Source organism: Entelurus aequoreus, linkage group LG17 (assembly GCF_033978785.1).
Source record: "Entelurus aequoreus isolate RoL-2023_Sb linkage group LG17, RoL_Eaeq_v1.1, whole genome shotgun sequence".
Lineage (NCBI taxonomy): Eukaryota > Metazoa > Chordata > Actinopteri > Syngnathiformes > Syngnathidae > Entelurus > Entelurus aequoreus.
Genome location: NC_084747.1, coordinates 9,856,372 through 9,872,814, shown reverse-complemented (window position 1 = coordinate 9,872,814; position 16,443 = coordinate 9,856,372). Strand labels below are relative to the sequence as shown.

General features: G+C 37.8%; 2 protein-coding genes across 3 annotated transcripts in view; both read left to right on the top strand.

The window, feature by feature from the left end:
- The window catches only part of LOC133632307 (gastrula zinc finger protein XlCGF17.1-like), a 607,858-nt gene that overhangs the window by 537,526 nt on the left and 53,889 nt on the right, over positions 1-16,443 (top strand). The window lies entirely within an intron of this gene.
- Positions 4,589-15,641, top strand: LOC133632318 (zinc finger protein OZF-like). Of its 2 annotated transcripts, XM_062024693.1 has the most exons (3): positions 4,589-4,665; positions 4,767-4,902; positions 13,726-15,641. In XM_062024693.1, exons 2-3 carry the CDS (start codon positions 4,791-4,793, stop codon positions 15,096-15,098), a joined length of 1,485 nt encoding a protein of 494 aa, XP_061880677.1. In that variant the 5' UTR covers positions 4,589-4,665; positions 4,767-4,790; the 3' UTR covers positions 15,099-15,641. The 2 variants fall into 2 exon arrangements, with proteins under 2 accessions (XP_061880677.1, XP_061880676.1); XM_062024692.1 differs by having other exon boundaries at positions 4,600-4,902.

Genomic DNA, 16,443 nt, shown 5'->3' with positions numbered 1-16,443 from the left:
TGTGCTTGTTAAAAGTGATGAAGGCACTTTTTGTTCAATGCTGGTAAATATGTGATCTAGGGGTCAAAAAGTATCCCAAATTTAAATAAAGTGTTCATGCATCAAAAATCCTAGATGGTCTCCTCAAAATTAAGAATATCTATTTTTTTATGTACATAACTTGGGTTATAATGAAGATAAACATAAAGAAAATGTATTTTTATATTTCTTCCAGGGTGAGGAACCTATTGGACCTATTATTTTTAATCAATAACAACATATTTCCAAGAAATGGGCATTTTATTGCGACATGACACAGCAAAATAATATGATTTAGCATCAAATCTAGTTCACCGTATCCGTCTCCTATAAATGCAAAATATTTTTACTGGCAAAACATGTTTAAATGTAACTTATAATGGTACCTGATGGCAAAATGTATGTGGAGTTGATGTTGTTGTGGGTGAAAATGTATTGTAATTTATGAAATGCAGATATATATATATATATATATATATATATATATATATATATATATATATATATATATATATATATATATATATATATATATATATATATATATATATATATATATATATATATACACTACCGTTCAAAAGTTTGGGGTCACATTTTGAAATGTCCTTATTTTTGAAGGAAAAGCACTGTACTTTTCAATGAAGATAACTTTAAACTAGTATTAACTTGAAAGAAATACACTCTATACATTGCTAATGTGGTAAATGACTATTCTAGCTGCAAATATCTGGTTTTTGGTGCAATATCTACATAGGTGTATAGAGGCCCATTTCCAGCAACTATCACTCCAGTGTTCTAATGGTACCATGTGTTTGCTCATTGGCTCAGAAGGCTAATTGGTGATTAGAAAACCCTTGTGCAATCATGTTCACACATCTGAAAACAGTTTAGCTCGTTACAGAAGCTACAAAACTGACCTTCCTTTGAGCAGATTGAGTTTCTGGAGCATCACATTTGTGGGGTTAATTAAACGCTCAAAATGGCCAGAAAAAGAGAACTTTCTTCTGAAACTCGACAGTCTATTCTTGTTCTTAGAAATGAAGGCTATTCCACAAAATTGTTTGGGTGATCCCAAACTTTTGAACGGTAGTGTATATACAAACCCCGTTTCCATATGAGTTGGGAAATTGTGTTAGATGTAAATATAAACGGAATACAATGATTTGCAAATCCTTTTCAACCCATATTCAATTGAATGCACTACAAAGACAACATATTTGATGTTCAAACTTTTTTGCAAATAATAATTAACTTAGAATTTCATGGCTGCAACACGTGCCAAAGTATTTGGGAAAGGGCATGTTCACCACTGTGTTACATGGCCTTTCCTTTGAACAACACTCAGTAAAGGTTTGGGAACTGAGGAGACACATTTTTGAAGCTTCTCAGGTGGAATTCTTTCCCATTCTTGCTTGATGTACAGCTTAAGTTGTTCAACAGTCCGGGGGTCTCCCTTGTGCTATTTTAGGCTTCATAATGCACCACACATTTTCAATGGGAGACAGGTCTGGACTACAGGCAGGCCAGTCTAGTACCCGCACTCTTTTACTATGAAGCCACGTTGATGTAACACGTGGCTTGGCATTGTCTTGCTGAAATAAGCAGGGGCGTCCATGGTAACGTTGCTTGGATGGCAACATATGTTGCTCCAAAACCTGTATGTACCTTTCAGCATTAATGGTGCCTTCACAGATGTGTAAGTTACCCATGTCTTGGGCACTAATACACCCCCATACCATCACACATGCTGCCTTTTACACTTTGCGCCTATAACAATCCGGATGGTTCTTTTCCTCTTTGGTCCGGAGGACACGACGTCTACAGTTTCCAAAAACAATTTGAAATGTGGACTGGTCAGACCACAGAACACTTTTCCACTTTGTATCAGTCCATCTTAGATGAGCTCAGGCCCAGCGAAGCCGACGGCGTTTCTGGGTGTTGTTGATAAACGGTTTCTGCCTTGCATAGGAGAGTTTTAACTTGCACTTACAGATGTAGCGACCGACTGTAGTTACTGATAGTGGGTTTCTGAAGTGTTCCTGAGCCCATGTGGTGATATCCTTTACACACTGATGTCGCTTGTTGATGTAGTACAGCCTGAGGGATGGAAGGTCACGGGCTTAGCTGCTTACGTGCAGTGATTTCTCCAGATTCTCTGAACCCTTTGATGATATTACGGAGCGTAGATGGTGAAATCCCTAAATTCCTTGCAATAGCTGGTTGAGAAAGGTTTTTCTTAAACTGTTCAACAATTTGCTCAGGCATTTGTTGACAAAGTGGTGACCCTCGCCCCATCCTTGTTTGTGAATGACTGAGCTTTTCATGGAATCTACTTTTATTCCCAATCATGGCACCCACCTGTTCCCAATTAGCCTGTTCACCTGTGGGATGTTCCAAATAAGTGTTTGATGAGCATTCCTCAACTTTATCAGTATTTATTGCCACCTTTCCCAACTTCTTTGTCACGTGTTGCTGGCATCAAATTCTAAAGTTAATGATTATTTGCAAAAAAAAAATGTTTATCAGTTTGAACATCAAATATGTTGTCTTTGTAGCATATTCAACTGAATATGGCTTTAAAATGATTTGCAAATCATTGTATTCCGTTTATATTTACATCTAACACAATTTCCCAACTCATATGGAAACGGGATTTGTACATATATGTATGTATATATATATATATATATATATATATATATATATATATATATATATATATATATATATATATATATATATATATATATATATATATATATATATATGTCTTAATTAGATTATCCAAAAAATAGTGCTCGATACCGTGGTAGAGCGTAATATGTATGTGTGGGAAAAAATCACAAGACTATTTCATCTCTACAGGCCTGTTTCATGAGGGGTTTCCTCAATCCTCAGGAGATTTTAATGGAAGCATTCACATACCATGGTTTATATAGGGCACAGAGCGGGTGACTCATGTGTTACACATGAGTCAATCACCACGCCCCCACGCCTGCCTGTACCCACCCTCTCTGTGCCCTATACAAACCATGGTATGTGAATGCTTCCATTAAAATCTCCTGAGGATTGAGGAAACCCCTCATGAAACAGGCCTGTAGAGATGAAATAGTCTTGTGATTTTTTCCCACACACATATATATATATATATATATATATATATATATATATATATATATATATATATATATATATATATATATATATATATATATATATATATATATATATATATATATGTATATGTATATATATATATATATATATATATATATATATTAGGGCTGGGAATCTTTGGGTGTCCCACGATTCGATTCAAAATCGATTCTAGGGGTCACGATTCGATTCAAAATCGATTTTTTTTTCAATTCAAAACGATTCTCGATTCAAAAACGTTTTTTTTTTTTTTTTAAAACAATACACAACAATACCATAATACTGCAATACAATTTAATTTTGGAGTTCTAAACTTGTGATTTCTTGAAGTGTTTATTAAGTGGTAATTTGTCACATTTGTCCCAATTAACTTTATACCCTGATAAACAGCCATATTCAGTGATGACATTATTTATATAAAGAAGACAGGAGTTAACATGTGACAGGTAAAAAAAATATATGTGTGTGTATATATATATGGATATATATATATAGGTATATATAGTCAGTCCACCCCAGGGCAGCTGTGGCTACGAAAGTAGCTTACCACCACTAGGTGTGAATGAATGATGGGTTTTTAACATGTAAAACGACTTTGGGTACTTAGAAAAGCGCTATATAAATCCCAGGTATTATTATTATATATATATATATATCATAAATATTGATCTACATGTCATATGATGTATCAAGTGATTGACCACATTATTATTATTATTATTAGTAGTAGTAGTAGTAGTATTAATAAAGCATTTAAAATGAACGACTGCTAATTGAGCTATATAGTAAATAGAAATACTTGTGACCTGTATTTTTTATTTGTTTAAACAAAACCCCACACAATGTGTTTTGATAAGGTTTGGGGAAATAAACATGTTTGGTAAAAATATATATATATATATATATATATATATATATATATATATATATATATATATATATATATATATATATAAATATATATAAATATATATATATATATAAATATATATATATATATATATATATATTTATATATATATATATATATATATATATATATATATATATATAAATATATATATATATATATATATTTATATATATATATATATATATATATATATATATATATATATATATATATATATATATATATATATATATATATATATATATGTGTGTATATATATATATATATATATAAAATTAATCAATTCAACAGAAAAACATGTTTGAATAATTTTGATGGATAAAAGTTGTTTAAAAACAAAAAAGTTGTTTAAAAACAAAATAAATGTAGTGTTTGATTATGTTTGGTTATCAGTTGATACGTTCACGAATTGGTTGTTAAAAGAAGAAATATTAACATGACTTTATATTGAAAAATCTGCCGTAAAGTCGGAAACGGAAGTTGCCGACTTTCGACGCATGGGCAAACGGGTCGAGCAGCGCAAAGACATTGACGGCAACAAGATGGCGGACGAACGGCGGTGGCTTCCCGAAAAGGTTTCAAGTCTACCTTTAACATTTTTATAGACCCTCCAATATTTTTTTCTTAAGCTCACGAAACGAAAATTGACTTTGGAGCGATGTTGTTTTACCTGAAGTGAAGATTGAAGACGTGATAGAAGATGGACGACTACTGCTATGCTAAGATGGCGACGTCATGTAAAAGAGAAAGTGAAAGAGAATCAGCGCCACCAACTTCCAGCAAATCACCAACGGAGGAAACTGCAGATAAAGGTGAGTGAGTTGAAGTTTCCAACAACATCATTTTGGAAGCTATCGTGAGCCCTCAAAAAAGCGTCAATGAGAAATTAGCCGACGTTGTTGAAGAATGTAAACAAAGCGCCGCCATGATTGTTAGCTTGAAGAAGGCAGTGGAGTTCACATCAGAGGAGATGAAAGAATGCAAAAGTCAAATAAAAAAATATATATATATTTTGCACCAATCAATTATAAGCTCCGCCCGAATGCAAAACAAGCGCTTGTGTAAAGAAAATAATGATGTGGAAGAAGAGATGTTGGGGAAGAGTAAGAGATGTGGACTGGACCACATGTCTACATCAACGTGCAGAGGATTGGAGGTAATAAAGAACAAGAATAATATGATTACTGTTAACTTTGGATTATTGGGAAGTTCTCCACAAGTGTCACAGCTCATAAAGTCAAAGAAAGTTACCAAAGCAAATATAAATCATTTGAATTGTTGCTTTCTCGATTACGCTTGCACCTCCTGGTACCCTAACACCTCCAAAACACTCAAATCTAGACTCCAAACATCCCAGAACAAGCTAGTCAGGTTACTTCTAGACCTCCACCCCAGATCCCACCTCACTCCTACCCACTTCTCTAAAGTGGGCTGGCTCAAGGTGGAGGACAGAGTTAAACAACTTGCACTGAGCCTAGTCTATAAAATCCGCTACACCTCCCTGATACCGAAGTACATGTCAAACTACTTCCTTAACGTAAATGACCGCCATAACCACAACACCAGGGGGAGCTCCACTAACCACGTTAAACCCAGATTCCGAACTAACAAAGGTCTTAACTCATTCTCTTTCTATGCCACATCAATGTGGAATGCGCTCCCAACAGGTATAAAAGAAAGGGCATCTCTATCCTCCTTCAAAACCGCAATAAAAGTTCACCTCCAGGCAGCTACAACCCTAAACTAACACCCTCCCCGGATTGTTAATAATCAAATGTAAACAATCAAATGCAGATACTTTTTCTTTTTCTTATGCCTTCTGATCTCTCTCTCTCTCTCTCTCTCTCTATGTCCACTACTTGATGTCCATAATCCCCCCCACCCACCCCCCCCCTCCCTCCACACCCCTGATTGTAAATAATGTAAATAATTCAATGTGATTATCTTGTGTGATGACTGTATTATGATGATAGTATATATGATAGTATATATCTGTATCATGAATCAATTTAAGTGGACCCCGACTTAAACAAGTTGAAAAACTTATTGGGGTGTTACCATTTAGTGGTCAATTGTACGGAATATGTACTTCACTGTGCAACCTACTAATAAAAGTCTCAATCAATCAATCAATCAATCATTTGAATTGTTGCTTTCTCGATTATGCTTGCACCTCTTGGTACCCTAACACTTCCAAAACACTCAAATCTAGACTCCAAACATCCCAGAACAAGCTAGTCAGATCTCACCTCACTCCTACCCACTTCTCCAAAGTGGGCTGGCTCAGGGTGGAGGACAGAGTAAAACAACTTGCACTGAGCCTAGTCTATAAAATCCGCTACACCTCCCTGATACCGAAGTACATGTCAAACTACTTCCTTAACGTAAATGACCGCCATAACCACAACACCAGGGGGAGCTCCACTAACCACGTTAAACCCAGACTCCGAACTAACAAAGGTCTTAACTCATTCTCTTTCTATGCCACATCAATGTGGAATGCGCTCCCAACAGGTATAAAAGAAAGGGCATCTCTATCCTCCTTCAAAACCGCACTAAAAGTTCACCTCCAGGCAGCTACAACCTAAACTAACACCCTCCCCGGATTGCTAATAATCAAATGCAAACAATCAAATGCAGATACTTATTCTTATGCTTTCTGAACTCACTATGTCCAATACTTGCTGTACATATCCCACCAAGTCAGACCTACACTGTTTCAATGTCCATTTCTCTGATGATGCAATTGTTGATGACCGAAGTGCTGATATCAACCAAACCTAACCCCCCCTCCACATCCCACACCCCGGATTGTAAATAATTCAATGTATATACTCTGATGATTAACTTGTGTGATGACTGTATATATTTGATAGTATATATTTGTATCATGAATTGATTAACGTGGACCCCGACTTAAACAAGTTGAAAAACTTATTGGGGTGTTACCATTTAGTGGTCAATTGTACGGAATATGTACTGTACTGTGCAATCTACTAATAAAAGTCTCAATCAATCAATCAAATTCTGTTATAATTTTAATTACATCTTGGATGTTATAATGTTAGGCACTTAAGAATGTTTGTAAACTAAAAAACTCATCTTAAATTACAAAACACACAAATGTAATTATCTTAGTCATCAGACGTGGACATTTCTTTCTTAATAAATTAGGACTAATTACAGGCTATCCCCCCGAGTGCCAAAATACATGTGGTCATCATGATGTCATCACCTAATTTGTATAATCTGCGATGATACATATATTTTCTTTAAAAAGGTGAAACATTTACATTTTAAAAACAAATCTGCATCATCATTAATTATATATATATATGTTTTTTTAACCATCCATTTTCTACCGCTTGTCCCTTTCTGGGTCGCGGGGGATGCTGGATTCGGGCGGAAGGAGGGGTACACCCTGGACAAGTCGCCAACTCATCTATTATATCGTTATTGTACAATGTACTTTGTTTAGAATTTCTCTTTTAGGGACTTTTTCTTGATTAAAAATCATCTATTTCTGGTGTCATTGTAAACTGTACTCGCTGTTAGAGACTCTCCTGTCGCTCCATGTCTGCGAGCTGCCGCCCGCCTCTACTGTCTCGAAACAATCACGAATTATTAGTAGTCAAGGAGGCCGATATTTGGAGCCAATATTCATTTGCAGTAAAAGTTATTTAAACATGAATAGTGTACGCCATTAAATCGGAAGACAAGGCTTTAAGTTGTTTTTAACATAATGTTTTGGTATGGTCACTATCAATATTTGTATCGATTCGCCCACTTTTGTTTACATTCAAGAGTTTTATCTTGGAGTTTAGCACGTGTAGTGTAGCATGTTTAGCTATTTCGTGTCCTCCAGTGATAATGCTAAAGGAAGCAACATAGTTTATATGCCGCCATGTGGGGTGAGGATTGCTTACTTTGATGCAGATTTGCACTATGAAGTGATATTAGCGCTAACGAGTGCTTGTTCTTTTCTCGCTGCCAAAATTTGCGGTATGCAGGTAAAATGTGTCATCAATTTGCATGATCAAAATATTACCATAGTATTAACAGCTTTATGGTCGAACAGAGGGTTGTCTATGTCGCGCAACCCCATTTTCAACCAGTGGAAACCAAAGCTTTCTGAACAGTATTTCTTATCTAAAAGTTGTTTTTTTTTGTTTTACAACTCGTGTTGCATGTTAAAATAGTACCGTTTTTAGGGCCATGTCCGGATTGAATTAATTTCAATTAAATTTAAAGGGTAACTGCACATTTTTGTAGAGTTTTGCCAGTGATTCACACAGCTTATTGTGTGTGCATTCTAAACAGAAAACACCATTGCAGCGAACAGGATTCACCTGTATTGTACTCCATTAAGGTTTTATATACATGCTGTAAGAATATATGCAATATAGTATTTTAGAGTTGTCCAGATACCAATATTTTGGTACCGGTACGGGTAAAATCTTAGGGTACATTAAACGTATGTTTATTATTGCAATTTAGTCATTAAATAAAATAGTCAACATACTAGACAACTTGTCTTTTAAAGGCCTACTGAAATGTTTTTTTATTTATTTAAAGGCCTACTGAAAGCCACTACTACCGACCACGCAGTCTGATAGTTTATACATCAATAATGAAATCTTAACATTATAACACATGCCAATACGGCCGGGTTAACTTATAAAGTGACATTTTAAATTTGCCGCTAAACTTCCGGTTCGAAACGCCTCTGAGGATGACGTATGCGCGTGACGTAGCCCGGGGAACAGAGGTATGCCTTCCCCATTGAAGCCAATACGAAATAGCTCTGTTTTCATTTCATAATTCCACAGTATTCTGGACATCTGTGTTCGTGAATCTGTTCCAATCATGTTCATTGCATTATGGAGAAGGAAGCTGAGCAAGCAAAGAAGAAAGTTGTCGGTGCGAAATGGACGTATTTTTCGAACGTAGTCAGCAACAGTACACAGCCGGCGCTTCTTTGTTTACATTCCCGAAAGATGCAGTCAAGATGGAAGAACTCGGATAACAGAGACTCTAACCAGGAGGACTTTTGACTTCGATACACAGACGCCTGTAGAGAACTGGGACAACACAGACTCTTACCAGGATTACTTTGATTTGGATGACAAAGACGCAGACGTGCTACTGTGAGTATGCAGCTTTGGCTTCTAAACATTTGATCGCTTGACCGTATGTGCGCAACTTTTTTTTGCGTATGTACGTAACTTTTTTAAAATATATAAGCTTTATGAACCTTGGGTTAGGTGAACGGTCTTTTGGGCTGAGTGATTGTGTGTGTTGATCAGGTGTTTGAATTGTATTGGCGTGTTCTATGGAGCTAGGAGCTAGCAGAGGAGCTAGGAGCTAGCATAACAAACACGCAGGTGTTTTTATGCAGGATTAATTTGTGGCATATTAAATATAAGCCTGGTTGTGTTGTGGCTAATAGAGTATATATATGTCTTGTGTTTATTTACTGTTGTAGTCATTCCCAGCTGAATATCAGGTCACCCCCGGCTCTCACAGCATCTTCCCTATCTGAATAGCTTCAACTCCCCACTAGTCCTTCACTTGCACTTTACTCATCCACAAATCTTTCATCCTCGCTCAAATTAATGGGGAAATTGTCGCTTTCTCGGTCCGAATCTCTCTCACTTCATGCGGCCATCATTGTAAACAATAGGGAACTTTGCGTATATGTTCAACTGACTACGTCACGCTACTTCCGGTAGGGGCAAGCCTTTTTTTTTATCAGATACCAAAAGTTGCAATCTTTATCGTCGTTGTTCTATACTAAATCCTTTCAGCAAAAATATGGCAATATCGCGAAATGATCAAGTATGACACATAGAATAGATCTGCTATCCCCGTTAAAAGAAAATCGACGATAAAGTTCGCAACTTTTGCTCGCTGATAAAAAAAAAGCCTTGCCTGTATCGGAAGTAGCGTGACGTCACAGGAGCTAGTATTCCTCACAATTCCCCGTTGTTTACAATGGAGCGAGAGAGATTCGGACCGAGAAAGTGACGATTACCCCATTAATTTGAGCGAGGATGAAAGATTCGTAGATGAGGAACGTTACAGTGAAGGACTTGAGAGGCAGTGATGGACGTATCTTTTTTCTCTCTGACCGTAACTTAGGTACAAGCTGGCTCATTGGATTCCACACTCTCTCCTTTTTCTATTGTGGATCACGGATTTGTATTTTAAACCACCTCGGATACTATATCCTCTTGAAAATGAGAGTCGAGCACGCGAAATGGACATTTAAAGTGACTTTTATCTCCACAACAATACATCGGTGACACACTTAGCTACTGAGCTAACGTGCTAGCATCGTTCTCAAATGAAGATAGAAACAAAATAAATAAACCCCTGACTGGAAGGATAGACAGAAGACCAACAATACTATTAAACCATGTACATGTAACTACACGGTTAAAAATTCTCAGCCTGGTAAGGCTTAACAATGCTGTTGCTAACGACGCTAAGGCTAATTTAGCAACTTAGCAACCGGACCTCACAGAACTATGTACTCTCTCCTTTTTCCATTGTGGATCACGGATTTGTATTTTAAACCACCTCGGATACTATATCCTCTTGAAAATGAGAGTCGAGAACGCGAAATGGACATTTAAAGTGACTTTTATCTCCAAGACAATACATCGGTGACACACTTAGCTACTGAGCTAACATGCTAGCGTCGTTCTCAAATGAAGATAGAAACAAAATAAATAAACCCCTGACTGGAAGGATAGACAGAAGACCAACAATACTATTAAATCATGTACATGTAACTACACGGTTAAAAATTCTCAGCCTGGTAAGGCTTAACTATGCTGTTGCTAACGACGCTAAGGCTAATTTAGCAACTTAGCAACCGGACCTCACAGAACATTTAAAACATTATCGCTCCACCTACGCCAGCCAGCCCTCATCTTCCCATCAACAGCCGTGCTCACCTGCATTCCAGCGATCAACGGCGCGACGAAGGACTTCATCTGTGGGTTTGGCGGCAAGCATCGGTTAGGCGTCTGCTTTCAGGGTAAGTAGTCCTTGTTGTGTTGCTGTAAGTATTGTAATGCCCCGCAGTGGAGAAGGAGTCACACAGACGAGGATGCACTGCTCAATCGCTTTATTAACAAGCGGTAACTGGTTGTAGTTCAAAAAGTAACGCACACATACACGAGCTGCTGTTAGCCACAACTCACGCTCACACACACTCAAGTTCTCCGCCAACTCACTCGCGCATGCGCGTTCCCCAAACCCTTAAAGACACAGTACACTAATGCAAATATCACAGATATTACAGTATTGTACTTAGCCGCTAAGACACCGATCGATCCCACCTACAACGTTCTTCTTTGCAGCCTCCATTGTTCATTAAACAAATTGCAAAAGATTCACCAACACAGATGTCCAGAATACTGTGGAATTTTGTGGAAGAAAACAAGAGGCTTTTCTATCGGGTCCGATGGGGTCCAACCACTTCCGTTGCTTTTGTGACGCCACGCGCATAAATCATATCCAAAGGAGTTTTTCCAACCGGAAGTGTGGCGGGAATTTTAAAATGTCACTTTATAAGTTAACCCGGCCGTATTGGCATGTGTTGCAATGTTAAGATTTCATCATTGATATATAAACTATCAGACTGCGTGGTCGGTAGTAGTGGCTTTCAGTAGGCCTTTAATAGTAAGTAAACAAACAAAGACTCCTAATTAGTCTGCTGACGTATGCAGTAACATATTGTGTCATTTATACACCTATTATTTTGTCTACATTATGAGGGACAAGCAGTAAAAATCTACTTGTTCATTTACTGTTAACATCTGCTTATTATCTGTTTCAACATGTTCTAGCTACCCTTCTGTTAAAATGTAATAATCACTTATTCTTCTATTCTTTGATACTTTACATTAGTTTTGGATGATACCACAAATTTAGGTATCGATTTGATACCAAGTAGTTACAGGATCATACATTGGCCATATTCAAAGTCCTCATGTGTCCAGGGACATATTTACTGAGTTTATAAATTATGAATTCTTTTAAAAGGAAAAAATATTTTGTGAGGCTAAAAAGTATTGCAAAGATCGGCTGCCCCCCCAAAACTCCTCGCCGTCATAAGATCATTCCACAAATACACACAGGGTTCCGTCTGTTGGGAAGGAGGAATCTGCAGCGGCGTAAAACCGGGCTGCGTTCTTGCGCCAACCCTCCTTGGAATGTTCTTCTCCCTCGTTCTGTCTACTGCTTTCGGCACATGTTCTGAAGGTGTCTCCCTACACACGAGAGCTGATGGGGAACTTTTCAACCTTGCCCGTTTGCGCTCTAAGACCAAGGTGACCAGTGTCAGTGTCTAGGAAATGCTTTTTGCTGATGATGCAGCTTTAGCATCCCACACCAAGTCCGGCCATAAACACATCACCAAAACATTAGTGAAAAAAATGATATCTAGCAAAAGTGGTCATTTTCTGCAGTACAAACCAGACCAAAAGCAACTTTGTTATATCAACAGCAGCCGCTCGCTCTTTCTCACTTGCGCCAACACATGCACATATGGCACTTAGCCAGTGATGCGTTTACAGCCACACAAAAAGTCGGACAACTCCAACACCACACATAAAGTGTCATTCCAGGTCGTTACACTATGATTTACCAATCAAATGTGTGCTTATTCTAGTGTCATTAATTAGGAATCTTAATTTATAAATATTAATCATGACATGCTGTTAGTATATTAAATAAATACTAATAAAAATATATTAAGTTGCAGGAATGTACACATGATCCCCTGCTTACATCTCATTGTGCAACATGTGGATGTTTTAATGGGAACTAAATGCAACGTCTAAAAGGGGTACAAACTATTTCCAAAGCAGGACCTCCACCCAGACAAACAATACAAGTACACAGTTCATGAAAAACATTTGTTGTTATTGTCATTGTAAGTGGGCCTAAACACTTATATTAGACATGGAAATGACTGCTGTCATTTGATAATAATAAAAAGAGAATGTTGTCTGTCTATCTGTGTTGGCCCTGCGATGAGGTGGGGACTTGTCCAGGGTGTACCCCGCCTTCCGCCTGAATGCAGTCGAGATAGGCTCCAGCACCCACCGCGACCCCGAAAGGGACAAGCGGTAGAAAATGGATGGACGAAAAAAAATAAATTAAATAAGATGTCTTCTCTTTAAACAATGACAAAATAGAATAAAATAGTAGCTACATGTACAGTATAAAATTCAATACATGCACACAACTTAAGAGATTGAAGTTGTTTTTTAGTCAGGTTTGGGCCAGGTGTGCTGCTGGTGTAGCCACAGTGTGCACGTCTGATGTTGCTCACATGGCCTCCACTCAATGCTCAGGGAGTTTTTGCGTTTGCTCACACACATGAACAATTAGAGGGAACATTGAACGAGACCATTTTATATGTTAGAAGGCGGGAAAAACATTTTTATTTTCTTGTCTCCCATAATGAGAGACACTGATCCATCATTCTGGCGAGGCACTAAAAGAATGTCCATGAAACACTACACACACATCCATACATAGAAGAAAGTGTGGAGTGAGTTGAAGGAAAAAACATCTCATGGATCATGTCTGAACTAAAGTGTGTTTGTGTCCTGCAGACGTCCAGCAGCTGATTGGTCATTCAGAAGAACTTCCACCTCGTGTGCAGAAGCAAGCGTGTCCATGGCCTTCCCACATTAAAGAGGAAGAGAAGGAATTCTGGATAACGCAGGGAAGTGATCTCACCAAGTTGCCACTGACTGTTGTCTCTGTGAAGACTGAAGATGATGAAGAGAAACCACTGATTTGTCATCCAGAAGAACTTCCACCTCCGCCGCAGGGCGAGGGCTCCACTTTGAGGCAAGAGCGTCCATGGCCCCCCCACATTAAAGAGGAAGAGGAAGAACTCTGGATAACGGAGGAAGATGATCTCACTAAGCTACCACTGACTATTGTCTCTGTGAAGACTGAAGATGATGAAGAGAAACCACAATTTGACAACCTTTTAGCTCCACTATCAGATAGTGAGGCCGAAGACGACGATGAAGAACCTTTGAGCAGCGATACAGACTGTGAAGGTGAAATGAGGACTCACACTGACAACAAACATTTCAGCTGCTCAGTTTGTGCTAAAAGCTTTAATCATAAGAACACTTTGACTGGACACATGAGAACACACACGGGAGAAAAACCATTTAACTGTACAGTTTGCGGCAGAAATTTTTCTCAAAAGACCAATTTGACAGCGCACATAAGAACGCACACAGGAGAGAAACCATTTAGTTGTTTAGTTTGCGGGAAATTATTTTCTCAAAAGACCCATTTGAAAGAACACATGAAAACACACACTGACAACAAACACTCCGGATGTTCTAAAAAGACGACAGATAAACAACGTTTGAGCTGCTCAGTTTGTGCTAGAAGCTTTGGTAACAACAGAAATTTGACTCAACACATGAGAACGCACACAGGAGAAAAACCATTCGTTTGTCTTGTTTGCGGTAAAAAGTTTTCTCAAAAGCCCAATTTGACGCGACACATGAGAACACACACAGGAGATAAACCATTTAATTGTTCAGTTTGTGGGAAAGTTTTCTCTTATAAGATCTACTTTACAGCACATATGAGAACGCACACAGGAGAGAAGCCGTTTAATTGTTCGGTTTGTGGTCAAAACTTTTCTCAAAAGGCCAATTTGACAGCACACCAGAGAACGCACACGGGAGAGAAACCATTTAATTGTTCGGTTTGCGGCAAAACGTTTTCCCGCAAAACCTTTTTGACTGCGCACACGAGAACGCACACAGGGGAGAAACCATTTAATTGTTCGGTTTGCGGTCAACAGTTTTCTCTTAAGGCCCATTTGCCAGCACACATGAGAACACACACCGGGGAAAAGCCGTTTAATTGTTCAGTCTGTGGCAAAAACTATTCCACCAGGCAAAATTTAAATCGACACATAATGAAACACACTGGAGAAAAACACGTTTAGTTTATCATTATGTGGAACAAGATGGCAGACAAATACACTTATGTCAAGACAGAAGAACACACACACGGGGATTAATGTTCCGTTGTTCAGTATAACTAGTCGAAGTAGCATCTAGTGTGATCACATGATCACACTTTTTAGGTGACTTATCACATCTGATGTTACATTTTTATGATTTGACATTTTTTGGAGCACAAACCAAACAACTCAAGTGATGGTGAAGAACAGCAGCTACACAAATTTGATTGGTTGAGAACAAGATGGATGATGTTTTCCTCCCTTTCCTTTTGAATCACAGAAGTGTACCGTATTGTTCGGACTACAAGGCGCACCTAAAATCCTTTCATTTTCTCAAATATCGACAGTGTGCCTTATAACCCGGTGTGCCTAATGCAATTTTATTTTGTACATGGTGAAATGATAAGTGTCACCAGTAGATGGCAGTCACACATAAGAGAGACTGCAATATGACACCAGTAAACAACATCAAAAAATGTAAATGTTCCATTGAGAATAAAGAACATTACACACGGCACTCAAAAATCTGTCAAAATGTTTTAGCATGACTTTGACGCCGCATTGCTTGAGTGATTGTCGGCCCATTACGGCTACCGTAGTCAGAGATACAAGTATTACTATGGGGTGTGTATAAGGACCGCAAAATGGCACCCGTTAGCAGACATATTATCCAGCAGTTTGTTTCACACTATTATGCAAAAGCAACTTTTCTTACCTTCTGGCACCTGCTGATCTGTATTTGAGATCTGCATAAGTCCTGAAAATTTGCGCACGTCCGCCACTGTAGTCCGTGGCGATGCCATAGTCGATAAGCTTCTTCTTTGTTTGTGTTTAGTATATTTCTACACTGATACCATGTAGTAAACAGATAATATTAGGTTAACAGTTTTTTTTACTACAAAGTAAGTAAATGAAGTATAAAGGGATAACATACAAAATGACACAATTTGAAAAATAAAGTGTATTGAATTGTATATAAAAAGTCTGACTTTTGTCCGCAATGTCCAACAATCAGAAAGTTGTCCTCTCTGTAAATGATGAATTCATGAGTCAGGCAATTGTTTTCGCTCCATTTCAGCTGTAAATAAAACTATAAAAATGATAAATGTCAGCGTTTATCTCAACACGAACACATCGGCTTAAGCGTTAGCTTGTTAACATTAGCATTATGTTCATTCAGGTTGAGGCTAATAACTACACAAATGGAGTGTCACTGACGACTTTTACAACATTTAATAAAGTTAGGTGTTATTTACCTTCGTTTTGCCTCCTTTATTTCACATTTATCTCACCGAGTCAGAGTAGTAAGCAGCTGAGGTTGTTGCTT